This window comes from Octodon degus, unplaced genomic scaffold, assembly GCF_000260255.1.
Source record: "Octodon degus isolate 3935 unplaced genomic scaffold, OctDeg1.0 scaffold00282, whole genome shotgun sequence".
In the NCBI taxonomy this organism is placed as follows: Eukaryota; Metazoa; Chordata; class Mammalia; order Rodentia; family Octodontidae; genus Octodon; species Octodon degus.
The window spans coordinates 762,593-781,493 of NW_004524858.1; the positions used below are offsets into that span (position 1 = coordinate 762,593).

Genomic DNA, 18,901 nt, shown 5'->3' on the forward strand with positions numbered 1-18,901 from the left:
AGAGGCAGCTGGAGGTCATGGGTGAGCAAGGAACAGAAGGACCAAGACAGAAGGATCAGAGAGGCAGCTGACCGGGTGAGGGCCACTGCACCAGAACAGGGACACAGGCACAGAAGGCGTCCCAGGGCCCTGGGCACAGCAACAGCAGGCTTAGCCACCAAAGGCGCCCTGGGTGGCCACACCCCTCCAGGGCCAGCAGCCCTCCCAGCCTCCCCACTGCCCAGCTCCCTCCCCAGCACCAGCCCTCCACCCCCCACCCCCCCACCCGCACCTCCAAAGCACACAGGGCTAGGCAGTGCGTTCCCACCTGCCCACGCCCCACACCTACTCAGCCTACGCGGAAAGCACCAGACCCTCTTGACATATGGAGCCTCAGCCCTACAAACCCAGCCATTCTGTGATTTTATTTTGGGACAAGGACTTACAAGGTACACAGCATGGAGTGGCCTCAGACTTACAGCCTTCTGAGTAGCTGACTGACAGGTGAGCCACTGCACCCGCTGGAGCTGTCCCTTCTGTCCCATGCAGAGCTGTCCTCTTCCAGGCAGCCTTCCTGCAGGGAACCCGCTCACAGCCACAGCAGACCTTCCGCAGGGTGTCACAGACACAGGAGCCAGGGCAGCGCCAGCTACATGCTCTAGGCCACGCAGCAAGGATGGGTGAGCTACCGCGGTTCAGACTCAGTGCTACCTAACGCCAGCTACACACCTATCCGGACATTTCAGCAAACATGAAAAACCCCACCCTAAAATTCACACAAAACTCAAGGGACCTCAAGTATCTAACACAGTCTCTTTTTTCATTGGTATATTTTAGATCTACACAGTGATCACAATCATCTTCGGGATCCAGCACTGTACACGACAGAACTCACTTCCTTTTTGCCCCCCTCCCCGCCTTCGACCCTCTTACCCTCTTTATTTATAAAAGTTGTCTCCATTTTCCTTCTACTCTTACTTTCTTGTTCATTTCTGCCTCCCCCTTGTTCCCCTACTCATTTGAGCATTTTCTCCCCATTTCCCAGCACCTGTTGTACACTTCGGTCGTTATTTGTACTTGTGGTTTATTACGCCAGAGAAACAATGCGATGGTTCTTGTGTTTTCTGTGTTTTTTTTTTTAATAAGCTCTGTATTTTATGACACAAGAATGAGGCAAGTTATCGGTTAACAACAGCTGCTGTACAGCTATATTTTCTAATTAAACAAAATAGAAAAAAATGTTTACAAAGAGCAAAGGCAGTGAGTTTTTTCAACTATAACTAGCAACAAAATGAAATATAAAAGGTATAAAAATAATGTTTATAGAAGAAGCCCGGCGGGGTTGCTCATGCCTATAATCCTAGCACCCGAGAGGCTGAGGCAGGAGGATCACTGTAAGCTTGAGGCCAGCCTGGGATACAAAGTGAGTTCAAGGCCAGCCTGGACTGCATGGTGAGACCCTGTCTCAAAAAGAGGAAAAAAAAAAGTTTACGGTCATATAAACTACTTTCTTAAAATCTTAAATAAGTATATTTGAGGGCTGGCCAGCCAGATAGCTCAGAGGATTAAAGCGCCTGCTTAGGCAGATGCAGGGAATAGGGTTCGACCCCAGGGTGCTGCGCGGGCCCCACCCCCTGGGCAAGCTGAGATGACAATTGAGACCTAGCGTGGTGGTGCACGCCTGCGATCCCAGCACTTGGAAGGCTGAAAACAGGAGGATCACTAGTCTGGTCTACGTAGTGAGACTCTGTAGACCCTGTACTACATACATTAAAAAAACCCACTTCGGCTATAATTGAAAAATAACTAAAATGTACTACTATAATGCTGGTTTCACAGTGCTGTATTTTTTCACTGATTTCTTTGTCCGCTTAATATTCTTCACTAGGTCTTGATGATCCTGCTTTAAAATACATCAAAGACACCTCCATCCTCCTCCTAGCAGCATTCCAGCTACCACTGCTCTCACAAGCCAAGCCTTTACCTTCCTTCCAATCACTTTTTGCCCCAAAGCAGCTGCAGTGGATGGCTGGCCACTAGGCCTTCCTGGGCCATCCAAGATGAGTCGCCATTAGAATGTGTCTCAGATAATTCCCCACGTATCTCCAAGCAGTCATGTTCTTAGTGCACCCAGTAAAATCCAGGAGGCCAAACAACACTTCTCTCCCCTGGTTACAGGGTTCTTTTCCTGATTTTTTTTTTTTTTTTTTTTTTTTTTTTTTTTTGTCTGTATTTTAGGGAAGGGTCTACAGGGTGTTCAGGGCCTCACTACTAGATCAGACTCGTAGTATATCGCCTGTTTATAGCTCCCTGTAAGAGCTGGGATTACAGGTACCGTCACCACACCCAGTCTTGATCGCTTTCTTAGTGTGCCCCAGGCCGCGGCCAGACAGCAGGCCCAGGATAGAAGGCCCGGGCCCTGCGCCTGCTTGCAGGTGCCTTAATCTGCTGAGTTATTTGGCTGGCCCTTCTTTTCCTGATTTCCTAAGCAACGTGCAATTCTAACGTCAGCTTATGACATCATACAACCTGGCACAAAACCCTAGGCACACTCAGCAGCTCCGCTCCTGGTGCCTCTTTGCTCCCTTTATTTATTTACTTTTTTTTTTTTTTTTGGTGGTACTGGGGATTGAACTCAGGACCTTGTGCTTGCCAGGCAAGTGCTTATTCTACTGAGCCATCTCCCCAGCCCTCCCTTTAGAAAGCTGTACGAGTAGATGTGGGCATCGGATGGGCTGGGAGCTTTCCCTCACATGTGTAACTGGTGTACATTGGGCCCGTCTGGTCACCATAGAATTCCAGCACCTCTACGTAACTTTTCACAAAAGGGCCCCAAACTGCAGGAGTTTTAATCAGCGCACTAAAATGCACACCTGTCTCCCAGCTGTGGCTGTACTTCAGGCTTCTGTGCTACAAGCATAATCACCCTCATCCAGCTGTGACAACAGCCATCTTCTCCTTAGACCAGCTACCCTGTTTCCAAAGCCCTGCCCAGGCCCGAGAAAGGTGGGTCGGTGACTCCTGGGCAGCCGACTTCTCACCGCGCCTCCACATCTCAGCTGGGCTAAGATTTCGGCCCCATCTTCCCACATCCCACGATGGAGAAGCTGCAGCGTGGGCTACAAGGAGATCGTCAACTAATTCAAGACGCCAATGTTTTTCATGTGGTCCACAAAGGTATCAAGAGCCTGCACGGAGCCAGCCAGCCAGTTCAGCAGATGGAAGGGCCTGCTTAGACAGTGCACAGTGAGTGGCCAGGATCGACCCCTGGCTGGCCATGCCAGTGCTGCCCCTGGGCGCGCTGAGATGGTGACTGATAATGGGCGTAGCGGTATGTGCCTATAGTCCCAGTGCTCGGGAGGCTGCAAACAGGAGAATCACTACGAGTCTCATCTGTGTAGCGAGACCCTGCAGACCCTGAAGACTCTGTACTGAATACATTAAAAAAAAAAAAAAAGTCTCCACGTTGCTCTTGGGGTGGTAATGCACAATCCCGCTGCCTAGCTTCCAGCCTCAGCGCCGCCCACCCACCCGCCCACCAGCCCACCCACTGCTCGCTGCTACTGGAGTCCTCCAAGGCCTGCAGGTAGCTGCACGTGAACTCTGGCCTGTGGCCACTGGTGCTCCAACAGCGCCTCCGGGGTGAGACTCAGACACCTGTGGTCTCAGCGAAGTCCTTGTTCCCTCCAGTCACGAAGGTGTCTAGACCCTCCAAAGCTACGGAAAGTGCCTTCCCGCACCAGAGACCATCGACATCCCCCCTTGCTCATCCTCTGACCCAGGCCTTGTCAGCGCTTCACTGGAATCACCCACCTCTGGCGTCCTTGGAACCCAAGGCTCCAGAGCAACAATACACCCAGAAGGAAATGCGGGTGTGCCCCAGCATACCTTCCGCTCCCCAGGGTCTCTGGACAACATCTGTTGCATACAATCAGCCAAAACGAGCTCCAGGGAGCACCTACACTCTGCCTGCTCCAGACTGCGCCAACAGCGCAGGATTCACACATGCGTGTGTAGCTCATCTCGTGTAAGGGTGTGCCCTCAGGGCGTCCCCGTGCCTGAAGCCGCTCCCAGCACCTCCTTCACAGCAGAGGTCTGCTCCATTGCATGTAAAGAGCACCTCTCCTGGATCCAAGCATCTGCAGATGGCATTTGGGCTGTGCAGCTACTGAAATCTGTGCCGTTGTACGTGAGAGCGTGTCAAATGCTATAGTGCGATACTTTTAATTCTTTCTGGGAAGATACCAAAAAAGGGGGCAGCTGGCTTCAGTGGGACCTCCAATCCAAGTTTGTGAGTGGTGGTGCTTTTTTGAGGACTCTCCACCCTGAGTTCCACAGTGGTTGCACCAGCCTGCCTTCCCACCAATAGTGGAGAAGAGTTCCTGTTCCCCCACAGCCCCTCCAGCATTCGTTATTGGCTGATTTCCTGATGACAGCCATTCTTTCTGGGGTGAGATGGAATCTCAGCCTTGTTTTAATTTGAATTTCTCAAATGACCAGCAATGTTGAACATTTTTTTCATATATTCATCTGCTATTTCTACATCTTTATCTGAGAAAAGTATGTTCATTTCAGCTTATTTTTGGACTGGGCCTTTAAATTGGGGGGGGTCTGTTTGGGGTTTTTTTTGTTTTTTTAGCTCTTCATATATTCTAGATAGTAATCCTTTGTCTGAGAAACAGCTGGCAAATTTTTTCCCACACTGTGTGTTGTCTCTTCACTCCACTGATGGTTTCTCTCTGTGCAAATGCAGTACCAGGGATTGAACTCAGGCCCTTGCATTTGCCAGGCAAGCGTTTATTCTACTGAGCCGTCTCCCCAGCCCCTAAAAGCTCACTAAGATGAGCTCTCAGTCACTGATTCTTCATGATAGGCCCTGTGCAAGCAGGGTTTTGCTCAGGTCTTAGCCTACACCTACATCTTCATCTAACAAAGTCTTGAAGAAAAATGAAGCTGAAAGACTGCCACATTTTTGTTTCAGAAGTCACTATAAGGCCACAGTGATCACAACAGTGGGAGCAGGCGCATGCAGAGGCCTGCAACTGCTGCCCCAGCTGCTCTGGAGGCTGAGGCAGGAGGACTGCAGGTTGAAGGTTCACCTGGGCAACTGATCAAGACTCTATCTCAAATTCAAAAGGATGGGCTGGGGAGATAGCTTGGCGGCCTAAGTGCCTGCCTGGCAAGCACAAGGTCCCCTGCTCAAATTCTGGTACCACATGCCGCACCAGCCCCAGAACTCTGGACACACTGTGCTGGCCCTCAAAACTGGGCATGATGACACATGCCTGTAATTCCAGTGCTGGGTAGGCGGAGACAGGAGGATCACCACGAGTTCAAGGCCAGCCTGCACTACAATAGTGAGACTCCGTGGTGGCCCACACCTGTAATTCAAGCACTTGGGAGGCTCAGGCACAAGGACTGCTGTGAGATAGAGGCCAGCCTGAGCTATATGACAAGACCCTGTCTCAAAAACAAACTTCAAAAACAAAATGAAAAACAAAAGGACTAGGTATACAGCTCAGTGTTCTTAGCACTTGCCTGGCAGGCGCAAGATCCTGAGTTCAAATCCCAGCACCCAAAAAATGAAAAAGGGTTGGGAATGTAACTCAGTATGAGGCCCTGGCTTCCATCCCTAGTACTGCAGGAAATGAAAATTAGCACAACACTGGCACAATGACAGATGTGCAGATCAATGGGGTCAAAGACAGCCCAGAAACGAAACCTCACAGTATTCTCAACAATGGCAGCTGCACACCAACAAGGAAAGGACAGGGCTCAGGACATGGGACTCCCGTGTCATTATGGACTGTGTCCAGATGCCCCCAAGCTTCCTGTGGTCACAGCCAGGGATGGGTCTGTGGTGTGTGAGGTTGGACTGACCTATGGTGCAATGCCAGGATCAGGGGTGCTGGGACTAAAGGTGTAAGTGGTGCCCGCCCTGAGTAGCCTGGATGAGATGGAAGGCACAGAAAGAGCTGCGGTCACCCCGGCCTGCGTGCTGCCCACCATGAGCGGCTGCACCTCTGCCACGCCACCCTGCCTTGGAGCCGGCCAATTATGGGCTGAAACTTCTACAGACCAGACCTCTCTTCCTTTAACTCTGGGTGTTGGATACCTCTCTCAGCAACAAGAAGTCACTAAGACACACATGCAGCAGGAGGAGTAGGACCTTCCCCGCAGGACGCATATAAATTGAACTATGGGTGGACCCAGGACCAGTGGGACAGCCATGAGCTGCAAGCTGCAACTCTCAACATGGAACTGAATCTACAAATGCTGATGCCATAAATCTAAGCTGCACATAGCTGGAACTATGAAACTCCCTGAAGAAAGTGGAGGGAAGGCTCTGGAACACTGGCTCTGGCACTGGTTTCTTGGATCTCAAAGCAAAAGCACAGGCAACAAAAGGAAAAATATAGAAATTGGACTTCGGCCGAATTAAAACCATTTGTGCATCAAAGACAAGATCCGCAGAAGGGGAAGGTCCCGTTCCCAGGGAATGAGAGAAATATTTGCAAATCATGTAGCTGATAAGGAATTAATATCCAGAATACGTAAAAAGGCGACACAGTTTAAAGTGGTCTGTGAAAGCCTCGCGGAGACATTTTCCGGAGGAGGAGCAGCCGCAGCCCCAGGGCGCGTGAAGGGCTCTGCAGCAGCCGGCACAGGGGAGGCAGGCCGGGGCCAGGCAGAGGATGCCACACCCTGGCACCACACAGTGAAGGAAACAGGAAGGCGGCACACGTCTGTCATCCCAGCGCTCTGGGAGGCTGAGGCAAGAGGGCCTCAACAAGCCCAGCCTGGACAACTCAGTAAGACTCTGTCTCCAAATTAAAAGGTAGAACATGAAACAGGCCAGTGGTGCAGCTCTGTGGTGAGCGTTCGCCTTGCCCACAGGTGGCTCTGCACAGGGAATGGCAGAGTATCCATAAGCCACCCAGATGCACCCGGCCCGCGCCCAGTACAAGGAGGACACAGCGGCACCAGGCCAGTTGCCACGTGCACATTCCAGTGGCACCTTGTGGTGGCTGGTCACCATCCCAGAGTGTACGCCTGCTGCAGGACCTGCCATCTAACCCACATGGCTCCTCCACATGGGGCTCCACAGCCTTCATTCCAGATGGGAAACAGGCTCAGACGTGTGTCCTGGCATGGGGCTCCCAGGCACGGCTGGCCCTCACAGGCAGCACATCCCTACACTTGCTGTGCAGAGCCAGCTGCAGAGGGTCACATCGCCATGCCACTGCGGCTGGCAGGGTGGAGTGAGCGAGGGTTCAGGGAGCTTAAAGCCAACCCGTCCCGATCACAGCCTCGGCCCACCCGCCCAGGGCTGCAGGAGCGCTGGTGTGATGGGTGCTGGGTGCTCACAGCAGAGGTGAGCGAGTGTTGTCGGGGCTCTCTGGACGTGCAAGGACCACTGAGACACCTATGCCAGTGAGGCCATTCTGCAGCCACAGAGCCTCTATGCTGCATCCAGGGCCCGGCTGTGGCCCCAAAGAACCGGTCCGGCGCCCTGCCTGGCCACCCTGATGCTTCCTCGCAGAGACTGCTGGGCGCGGGTCCAGCTGGCACTTCATCCCACCTCTGCAGCCAGGTAAGGCGTGCCAGATGACAGAGCAAACGGGAAGCCTCTGCTTTCTTTTCAATTGTAACTGAAGTTTGGACACACACACAGTTTAATTTCCTTACAAGTCAAGGCAGGGGCCGGGTGTGAACACAAGGCCTAGGCTCTACCCCTGCCCATGGGTCAGTGGGCTGTGGGGAGGGGCGGGTTCTTTAGCCTACAAAAGTGGACGACGAAAGCTGGAAAGGCAGCGCACAGCCGCATCCCAGGTACTCAGAGGCTGAGGGAGGGGAATCGCAAACTTAAGGCGGCACACAGCTGGCATCCCAGGTACTGGGAGGCTGAGGGAGGGGAATCTCAAATTTAAACCTAACCTCGGCAACTTAGCAAGACCCTGTCTCAGAATAAACTACAAGGTCTGCAGGTGCAACTCGGTGCAAGTCCTAGATTCCATCGCCAGTATTGGAGAGAAAGAAAAAAGACTGGAATATGTCCTTGGGGACTTCCCCATACAGCACCCAGAGCAGGACAGTGCGCTGCAGGCTGCTCTACACTGAGGGCACCATGGCGTCTCTGCAGCTGCCCCCTTCCTTCCAGTGTCTCTGGGCCCAGCTGTGCTGCAGGCAGATGCCCAGAGCCCAAGTCTGGGGCAGCAGAAGTGACCGTGCAGTCTCTGCTGCAGAAGTGATGCTATTATTCCACGTGGCAGCCACCACAGAAAGGACGTGGCCATGTAACGCACACTTCCTTGCCAGCTTTCCTGTGAGCCAGACTCCCAACCCCTCCGCGGTGTGCAGGGCCAGGAGGAGAACCAGGCCTCTCACCCATCACAGAGCAGCACCCAGCCGCACCTGTGCCTAGACACATGGGCTGGCACCCAGCAGGCCTTACACGGCCCCACACCCTATCCTGGGGCCTGTCCTTGTCCTCATGGCTCCGCTCAACTGTTCCCTCACGCAGACAGTCTCTGTGAGGCTCCAGGGTCAACACTGTCATGCACTCCTTGGGACCAGGGCTCCAGCAGACCTACGGGCAGCGTCCCCAGGGCCGGGCACAGCCAGTGTAGACTACCACAGAGGGGACAGGCTCTGCTGCCCACCCCAGCCTGCAGGGCAACCATCTCACACTGGCCTGGGAGCTCCGAGGGCAATGGCGCTGCAGCTCCCTCTCTCCCAGGCCAGCCTGTGCCCTCAAGTCATGGGAGGACATGGGAGGAGCTGTGGCCACAGCGTGTGGCCCATGCCAGGCACACTGTGCCTGCCCCTGTGGCACTGCCCTCTGCACCTAGCCGAAAACCGCAGGACGGGGCCAGCCACGCCTCATCTCCTCTTGGCAAATAATCAATATTGACGCTCTGCATCCCGGCCCTCAAGGCATGTGGCGACTTTCTTGTTTGCACGTCTGAACCCCCATCTGGCCAGTGGCACCCCTACCATCCCCGGCCAGGGCAGGGAGCTCCCTCTGCTCAGGGCTCAGGATGTGGCAGCCCGAGGAGAAGAGAGGAAGGAGCCTTGGTCTGTGACACACACTGGCCAGAAGTTGGGGTCACCTCCTGCACACCCCAGCCCTCCTCCCACCAGGGCAAGTGCAGGGTTGGGGCCACCAGCCTTCCACAGGGGGCAGGACCGGGCAGGGCTATTCTGGGCACATGAAGCATGCAAGGGATGGACATGAAGACCTTGGGGTTCAGGAAGGGCCAGGGCCAGGGCCAGCCCAGTGAGCTTCCACAGATGGGGCCCAGTGGAAAACTGGGGCCCCACCCTGGTGCTGAGCCCGGCTCCACTTCACATTACGGCCCTCCTGGGCCTCAATCCGCTCTAGGCCAGGGGGTGGCCACAGGCTCCACCACAGGTCACTGCCACAATCCCCTGGGCACAGACACACAGACCCCAGCGAGGTCATTCCTGCCACCCCTGTGCCCCACCACACCTGCTGTCGCCCCACTGGAGCCTCCCTTTCCCCAACACCCACGGCCGGCACGCCCACCCCAGCCCATCACCCTCCCATGCTGAGAACCATCTCTGCCACATATGGGGTCCCAGCAGCCCACAGCATCTGCCCACCCAACCAGGCGCAGGGCCTGGAGCGGCAGCCCAAGAGGGAACACAACGCCAGGCTGCCTTGGGATGGCCCATGGCACACGGGTGCTCAGAGCCACGGTTTCCCCACCATGACACATGGAGGCGGGACTGGTGCCATGGGCTGTCACATGCTGTAACCTGCAGCAGGCTCAGCTTGCACCACACAGCATGGGGAGAACTCTGTGGGTGGGGCACCCTGAGCAACCTGGGGTACCAGCAGTACCTTTGCTCCCTGCCCACTGTCCCAGCCCATCCTGACAAACAAAAACAGCCCGAGGCTTCCAAATGCTCACAGTGGCAGAGTGGCCAGCATCCCGTGGGACAGAGCGCACTGTGGTGCCCAGGCACCCTTCTCCCCCAGGTCAGACGGTGCCCTGTGCCCCCTGCACTGCCAGCACATCCCCAGGGGCCCACACTGCGCCGGACAGCTGCTGGCCTAGCTGACCTGGCCTACCCCAAGCAGACAGGGCCACCAGGAGACAGGGTGGCTGCACTGTGCTCCAGGCTGGGGCACTCTGGCCGGGCGGGGCAGATGTGAGCAGGACAGCAGCTGACGCCTATCGGCGCTAACTTCCTTCCAGAGTCCATGCACGTGAGATAAGCATGTGGCGACTGTGCCTGTGTGATGACTGGGAGGTGGCCCTCCAGCATGATCCCCCATGGCCTCACGCCTAGAAACCTACCCTAGACCCTTTCAACAAACTTACAAAATAAGTTTTCTGAAAACTATATTTTTGCCACAAAGAAAAACACATTCCCCGTAGGGCCAGCATGTGCCATCCACATGCACACTGTGTGAGACCTGCATGCGCGGCTCGCACCAAGCTCCCTGCGGCAAGAGGGCGCTCGTGACTGCTCCAGGGCTCTGCCCGGGTGCTGCCTGTCGCAGAGCAATCGTCAGCCACCAGCGCTGCGCCTGTCTGAACACGGGAGGCCCCACTTGGCTCCCCGGCTGCCCTCCCCGGGTGGCCGTGAGCTCCAGCACTACCCACCGCCATGCCCTCCACTTGTTCTCAAGGCTGCCGGCACCGCCTCCAGCACCCAGCTTGCGCTGCATGCACGGCCCTGTGTACTGCAGTAAACAGGATCAATGCTCCGTAGACATCATATCAGGAGAAGGCCCAGCTCTTGGGATCTCTGGCAGATGTACTGACTCCCTTCGGCTTCTCCGAGCCCCAAAGCAGCCGAACTCAGAGGGCCTGTGGCCTCAAGAGTACCTCCACGGCCACTGGCAACACCACCCAGCACCAGCTGACCAGCTGTCCCATTTCATAGGAACCCGGACTCCCAGACCTCCAAGCAGGGCCACAAACAGAGTCCTTGACCCCACTCACAACCCTGAACCCATTCAGGGCTACACAGCAGAATGCTGGTGGGCCTGGGGGCTGCTCCTTGGGTTCCCAGGGGGCCCAGACATGGAGCACCACGGCTGGTGTGGCCTCCTCCAGCCTCTCAGGCTGTGCCTTCTCCCCGCTGGAGCTGCGGGCCAGCGGGCACCCACCCAAGAGGGCTTCACAGTTGCTGTAAGAAATCATCTCCACTGTCCTACAGAAGCTGCCACAGACACTGCAGAAGGGAAGTGGGTGTGGCCTACGTTCTAATAAAATTTTATTTATTTATTTATTTATTTTATTTTTGGCGGTACTGGGGATTGAACTCATGGCCTTGAACTTGCCAGGCAAGCACTTATTCTACTGAGCTATCTCCCCAGCCCTAAAACTTTATTTACAAAAGCAGCTATAGTCAGCCAAGCCCTGGCCTAGCAAGTTAGACTATCAATCCAGTGGCTAACAACTGGCACAAGTTATTAAACAACAGACTACATAAACGTTATGGCACAAAGATGAAAGGGTTTACTTCTTTGTGGGTGCTGGGATACCACGAAAAACAAAGTGCAACCGTGAGCTACCATCAGGTACACGAGTGAAGCGCACACCTGTAATCGCTCATGGGAAACTGAGGCAGGAGGATCACGGGTTTGAGGCCAGCCTGGGCTACATAACAAGACCTTGTCTCAAAATAGGGGATGAAATGGCCTGGGGGTGCAGCTCAGGGGTAGTGTGCCTGTCCAGAAACCTGGTATGCAACACTCCAGCATCACGGTAAAAAAATAAAAGAAAGCCTGAGGGCCAGCCAGGGAAAAGGGCCTCAACAGCAGGTCCCACCCTCAGCTGGCAACAGTCTGCACCCAGCCTGGCACCCAGGAGCTATGCATGCTGCGGGTCACAAAGCCCTCCTGGACTCCCTGAGTAGGTGGCCCACAGACCCTGTCAGGTATCTGCCACCTGAGGAATGCTCCTTGGCGGCAGGGATGCAGGCAGATCCTGTACTATCGGGCAGTGTCCACAGCAGCCCAGAAGTGGGGACAGAGCAAGAAGCAGGTGGCCCAGACCTACAAGACACGTGGATGGAGCTTGACACTGTGTTGCTGAGCTAGAGATGCCTGACAGGGCCACACTGTGTGTGACCCAGCAACAGCACGGGTCCAGCCTGGGAAACCACCAAGACAGGATGCAGGTCAGCAGCTGCTGGGGCTGGGGTGGGCTGGCTTGTGGAGATGGGGCCTCTGGGGTGGACATGCTCTGGAGCCTAGAGGTGAAGGCTGCATGACCTGGGGCAGTGCCAGCACCAGAGTGCCAGGCTGCACTGTTTTGTTCTGCAGAGCCACCATCTCAATATTCGCAAACATGAAAAGGGCTGTGCTGGACCCTTAGGGCTCGCTTGGGGAGCGCACAGAACGCACCTGGGGACGCATGGTAGGGATGCCCCCAGACAGAGCACGGGACACAATGTGGCCCTCAGCCTGCAGACCCTGGGGACACAGCCCTCATGGGATAGGCACTGTGGGCCACACACACAGGTCCCTGTGGCCACACCCCAGGGCCACCTTCTCCAAAAGCAAGGTGATCCACCCAAAACTATGACTGCCACGTTTAGGTCATGGGGAAATGTGGGCTTGGCTCCAAAAACTGAGGTACATGAAGGAAAACAGGCCGCTGGGCAATGCGAGTGTCACCTTGGCCCTCCGGTTTGCTTGGGGGGGGGGGGGGCGCGTCTGACAGTGTTGCCCAGGGTGGCTCAGGCGCCTGACCTCCGGGCACTCTCCTGTCTCCACCTCATGAGTAGCAGGAACCAAGCTGTGCGCCATCGTAGCTGCTGCTCTCAACCCAGGGATGGAGCCCCTGCCCTGCCAGCCCTGTCTACAAGGCCTCAGGAAGTTGACAACCTGCTTGGGCTGAGCATGAACTTGTGATCCTCCTGCCTCAGCTCCCAATTTCTCACACAGCTCCTCCTGTTCCCTGCTGAGACACTACCATGGGCCTCCATCTGTAAGATAGGGGAGAAACACCTCCTTGGGTGTGAGACTGAGCACCCGTTCTCAGTAAGGAGAAAGGCCAGTCCAGGGCAGGGTAACCTCTGCCCTGTCCTGGAGAAGCTCCGGTCACTCCCCTGGCCCTCCTCAAGGCACCACCCAAGCCAGGCAGAGTGTCACACACTCATCACACCAGCTACTCGGGAGGCTAATGCAGGAGGGTGATGCAGAAGGGTCTAAGTCCTGGGGCAGGCTGGGAAACTTAGTAAGCATCTGTCTCAGCTCAAACAACAAAAGGGCTGGGATGTGGCTCAGTGGGCTGGCTGGCGTGCATGCGTCTCTGGGTGTCATCCCGTGTGGCCAAAAAAAAAAGGTACAACCCCAAACTCTCACTCTTCATCGTGCATGTCACCACCAGTGCTTGTCACTGTCTTCTTGCCATGCTCAGAGCACAGTGTGGGGTGGGGCCCTTCACTCTGCAGGAAAGGCAGAGAGCCATCTTCCCCCTGCGCCAGGCAGCATCCAGGGGTGCTAGGCACACTCTGCGCTGGCTTGGGAAGGTCCACAGCAGCCGCCACAAGTGACCACAGACAGGTGGGAGCAAAGTGACCACAGGCACCACCTACAGGAGGTGGAAGTGTGACACAGGCACACCATGCGCTCCTGACCTTCCCTTCCCTGCGCTCCTGCAGCCAGCATCTCCTCCTCAGGGGGACATGACAGCTGGATGAGGCCACTCCACATTCAATCCCAACCCCAGCTACACCCACAGAAGCCCCTCTCCAAACAGGGCCTGTTCCATCCCAGGCGTGACAAAAGCCTTCTCAGCCAACCCAGGCCAAGGCAGGGGCTGCACTCACAGAGCAGGCTGTGGTCCTGAGACGGTGCCCAGGGATGCCTGTGTGGCTGCCGAGGCCACAGATGGCCCAGGCAGTGGCAGCAGCCGGCCTGGAGGCGACAGTGCCAGTGCCGGGACGGAGGCCAGCATGGGGGCAGCCTCCGCACTCAGTCACCCGCGCCCTGACAGGGCTGTGCTGTGGCCTGGGCCTGCTTCATAGGAGGCGCCAACCACGGGAAGACTCTTCAACAGAGCCACCAGTCACAGGAAGCCTCCGCCAGGGCACCGCGGCTCTTGTTATTTGCTATGTTTGGTGACAAGGTCTTATTGTGCTATGTCGTCCATGCTGATTCTAAACATCTGAGCTCAAGTGACCATCTTGCCACAGCCTCCCAGGTACCCAGGACCTCGGGTGTGTGCCACTGCGCCCAGCTGGCCAGAGCCTCTCACCAGCCCACCTGCTCAATGGCCCATCCATGAGAGATGCTGTGTCCTGAGCCCCAGCTGGCAGGGCACAGACCCCAGCCCTTCTCTCCCATCTGGAGGCTCTGCTGACAGAACGACACCAACATACACTCACCCCTGGGCACCCCCAGACCAGCTCATCACCCCTGGCCTGGATGCCGAGGCAACCACGCATCCCACATCCACTCCACTCACAGCCACAGCCACTTCCTAGGGGAAGGGACAGCCACCAAGCAGGGCCACTCCTCAGCACTGAGCCACAAACAGAGATCCGCGTCCACCAGACACAGGACACAGCTGGACACAGCAACACCCCCCCCCCATCCCAGCCATTCGGAAGGCTGAGGCTGGCCTGGGCAACTTGGTGAGACCCTACCCCAAAACGAAACTGGACACGGGTTGCCAATTTTCCCCAAAAAAACAGATTCCAATATCTATGGCAGCACGATTCCTGGCATCAAGAAGGTGGAAATCACCCAAGAGTCCAAGCGCAGGTGACAGAAGAGCAGGACAGCCCATGCGACAGGAGCGCGCTGCGGTCTGGAGGCGGCAAGGAGCGGCAGCAGCGACCACATAACAGTATGAGTGCTTTTCTTTCTCTTTCATCTTTTGAGACAGGGTCTCCCTCCGCAGCTCAGGACAGCCTTGAGCTCACTCTGTCGCCCAGGCTGGTCTGGATCCTCCCCTGCCTCAGCCTCCTGCTGCCAGGACGGCAGGCGTGTGGCCCACATCCAGGGCTCGAACTGAACGAACACCTGAAGACCACGGTGATGGGTGTGACTCAGTGTCTGTCTTTACCTCCAAACATTTTAAAAAGAAATAAAACGTCGATATAGGTTATGACATGAATGGACCTCAAAAACATGCCCCGGGTGACAAGCTAGACGCAAAGGTCACATGGTATGTGACTGAATTGATACAAAACACCCTGAACAGGGGAATCCAGACAGAAAGCCGATTAGCAGGCTGTCAGGTCAGGGGCTGGGGGAGGGGACGGGGTCTCCTTGGAAGGGGGAAGAAATTTCAAAGCCACTACTGACAGCTCTCAGCTGCGTGTATAACACCCCACCAAAGGTGAGGGTCCAGGAACCCTAGAGACCCCAAAGCCAGCAGGTTGCAAGCCCTTGTAAGTGCAGGCAGCCTCCCAAATGCACGCTTAACACAGAGAGGAGGGGGATGAACCCATGGCTGTACATCCCCAGCCCTTTTGTTAAAATTTGAAGACAGGCTCTTTAAAAATATATATATTTTATTTATTTACATATTTATTTATTTATTCTGTACAAGGTCTCGCTACACAGCTCAGACTCAGTGAGCCTCCTGTCTCAGCCTCCCCAGCGCTGGGATTATAGGCATGTACCACCTTGCCCAGTTTTGGTGGCCAGCTCAGCACAGGGCGCATGGCATCAGTATGGGACCTCGAACCCGGGTCCTTGCACTTTTCAGGCAGGCACTTAGACCACCGAGCTATTTCCCTGGCCTAAAGACAGGGTCTTGCTGAGTTGCAAAGTTGCCCAGGCTGGACTCAAAACTTTCTATCCTCTTGCCTCAGCCTCCAGAGGCTGGAGTGACAAGTGTGTACCGTCACACCCAGCTCAGGTACAATTTTTATTTTTCAAAGACTTCTGATCTACTGTCAGTTGGACCTAAGGTGCAGGGACCACAGGAGGCAGCAGCTCCTCCCTCCCTTGCTGATGGTACCCGCCCAGCCCAGGCATGCTTCAGGCTGTTACCTCTCTCGCTCCTGTTTCCCCCAAGACCACACCAGCTCAACATGCCCCTAACCTTATGTGGCCTGTGCACCTCTGTCCCGACACCCAACACCCTCTCAGGTGCAAAAAGTGTCACTAAGTGAATGGCTGGCCTGTCTTAATTTTACAGGGCTGGGTTCTGAGGCCCAGGGAGGTTAAAAAACCTGTCTGGTGTCATGCAGCACAGGGCCACAGCACCCCCAGCACAGCAGGCAGCCTCCCCATGGAGGACCCAGGCACCTGTGGTAAAGGACTGCTGTCCCCAGACATTCCCAGCAGAGAGCCTGAGCAACAGCTATGCCTCTCCTGTCTACAGGTGCAAGCACCCTGGCGTCCAAGCAGGGACAGGTGCCGGCCACAGCAGGCCACCAGCCTGGGCGTGAGCCTGCTCATGCTGGTCCTAGCCGGCCCACAGTGGCACAGGGCAGGGTACAGAGCCTAACTCTAGAGCGCTGCAGGGTTGCTGACTGCCAGAAGTGTCACGGCCTCAGGGCCCAGACAGGGGGCAAGGACCCTTCAGGTGACACCAGCTGCCACCATTTACAATGACAAATAATGCCCTCAGATGCAAACAAATGTCCCCTGCAGAGCAGCTATGGAATTGACTCCTTGAAAGCCCAGCTGTTTCTATGTCCAGAACACGTTCACCTCGCCTCAGGGTCGGTGGCTCCCAACCAGGTAAACAGGAGGCAACAGACAGTGGGAGGGAGGAGATGAGGAACTGAGGCCAGGGCTGGGAGAACCGCACCTGCAAATGCATTGACCATTGAGCAAACCACAAATGGGATACACAGTCATCCAAGGAATACTACTCAGCCATGAAAAGGAACGAGAAACTGACACACTGCTCCAATGCACATGTACCTAAAACACACGATGCTGAGTGACAGCAGCCAACCACACAGACACACAGGGTGTGAACTCTCAGACACAGGGACTGGAAGCAGATCGGGGGCCGCTAGGGTCAGGGATGGAAGTGGAAGGACCTCTCTCTGTGTGCTGGAGCAGGAGTAGAGGTGGCCCTGGCACATTCAAGGCAGTGCCTGGCCAACAGTGAGCACATGGACAGATGTGGGCTAAACAAACCCAAAGAATAAAGAAGACACACTTCCTAGGTTAATGAGTGACTGATTATAAAATAATATGATCCAAAAATTCTATCTGAGGAAGCAGATGGTAGTGAACAACCCCCACGCACACCTTTCCGGAGTGCCCAGGGGGCGCGACTGGGTCCCACCAAGAGCAAGGGAGGAAACCAGGATAGCAAAGCTGCAGGGCCCGGAGCAGCCAGGCTCTGGGCTCAATCCCAGCCAGGCCTGGCTCCAGCCATGCAGCTTCCAGGTGACACTGCAGGGTACCTGCTCAGACCGCCAGGAGCCTGGCAGAGCCCAGCCTGCCCCGCAGGCCCAGTGTGCTGAGCCAGCCGAGCAGCTGAGGCAAACCCATCCCCCGCTCTGGCCCACATGTGGCCAACTGTCCCCATCCCACTGGCAGGACCATCACAGGCCCCCCCTTCTGCCCAGGGATGGGACAACTGTCCCCTCTCCAAGGTCCAGGACTCCACACCTTCTTGAATGCTCTCCAGATCCCCACGGCGGCAGCAGCTGAGCTCATTTCAAGTGTCCCAGAGAGAGGGTCACCTGTCCCACCCCAGGTCTGCCCCTGCCACAGCACCCGAGCAGGACAGAGATGACAACTATGCAGACGCCATTCTCCCTGAGGAGGCAGTGATGCGGGGGCAGTTGCTCCCCTCTGGTCCCAACATGTGGGGACGCCTGTCCCTCCCAGGTCCCTCCCTAGTGGCAATGATGAGGAAGCCCTAGTCCTGCCTGGGTACCCATGATGGGGAAGCGCCTGCACCCCAACTCCCAGCTCACAGTTCTGCTTGCCAACAGCACTCAGCTGCTACACCCCAGTGCCAGCCGTTGTGACTCCCAGGTAGCAAGAGCGTGGGGGTACCTGTCCCCTGCTGAAGTCCTGACACGGGACACTGCCCCTCGGGGTAGTAACAACGCGGGGCGGCTGTTCCCCTCAGGTAACGGCGAAACAGGGACACCTGTTCTCTCCCGGTAGTAACGGTGCGATGACCACGACAGGGTGGCACCTGTCCTGCCCGAGTAGCAATACTAAGGAGCACCTGCCCGCCCAGGTAGCGATGCTGCGGGACCGCACCGCCCACGACTGTCGCTGGGACGCGGTGGGGGACACCCGTCCCCGTGGGCTGCGCAGGCCCCGCCCGCGCAGGCCCCGCCCCCGCCGCGCCCCGCCCCCGCCGCGCGCCCCCAGCCCGTGCACGCGCCAGACACGCGCCCCCTCCCAGCGCCCTCCTGGCCGGGTCGGCGCCAGCAGCCTCCTTACCCGCGCGGCCCGCGTCAGGCTCAGGTCTTTCATGACCTCCTCGAAGGCCGCCGTCTCCTCCGCCTGCTTCTGATTGTGCAGCGCGATCTTCTCGCTGAATTTCCGCGGATTGTTCGAAGTCGCCATCTTCTCGCCGCCGCCTCCTCCTCCTCCTCCTCCTCCTCCACCACCTCTTCTCCCCCCCACTCGCCCAAGCCACCGCGCAGGCGTCGGCCGGGCCCACGAGCGGCCAGCAGAGCGCAGGCGTACCAGCGGGTATGAGCGGGGCGCAGGCGCACCGCAGCGGCGCGCGGCAGGGGCCGAGGGCGCATGCGCGCGCCTGGGGGCGGGGCAGGGCGCCCGGGGGAGGGGGCGGGGGAGTGGGAAGAGTGGGAACTTGGGCGCGGGCGCACTGGTGACAGCGGCCGCTTGGGTGATAACAAAATTAGCGAAGAGGCTGTGGTGCTCAAGCCATCAAGAGGGAGGTATTCTAAACCATGTCCTCCCAATTCACAAAGGCGAACCAGGCATACCCCACGGACAGGCAGCAAACTCCCCGAGGCTGAGTCTGGG

At 56.5% G+C, this 18,901-nt stretch overlaps 1 protein-coding gene across 5 annotated transcripts in view; it reads right to left on the bottom strand.

The window, feature by feature from the left end:
• The window catches only part of Crtc1 (CREB regulated transcription coactivator 1), a 55,193-nt gene extending 36,691 nt beyond the window's left edge, over nucleotides 1-18,502 (bottom strand). For all 5 annotated transcript variants that reach the window (XM_004646853.2, XM_023707205.1, XM_023707204.1 and 2 more), the window contains exon 1: nucleotides 18,350-18,502. In XM_004646853.2, coding sequence (XP_004646910.1) covers nucleotides 18,350-18,475 — 126 coding nt within the window. In that variant the 5' untranslated portion in view covers nucleotides 18,476-18,502. The remainder of the gene's footprint in view (nucleotides 1-18,349) is intronic.
• Between the last annotated feature and the right edge of the window lie 399 nt (nucleotides 18,503-18,901).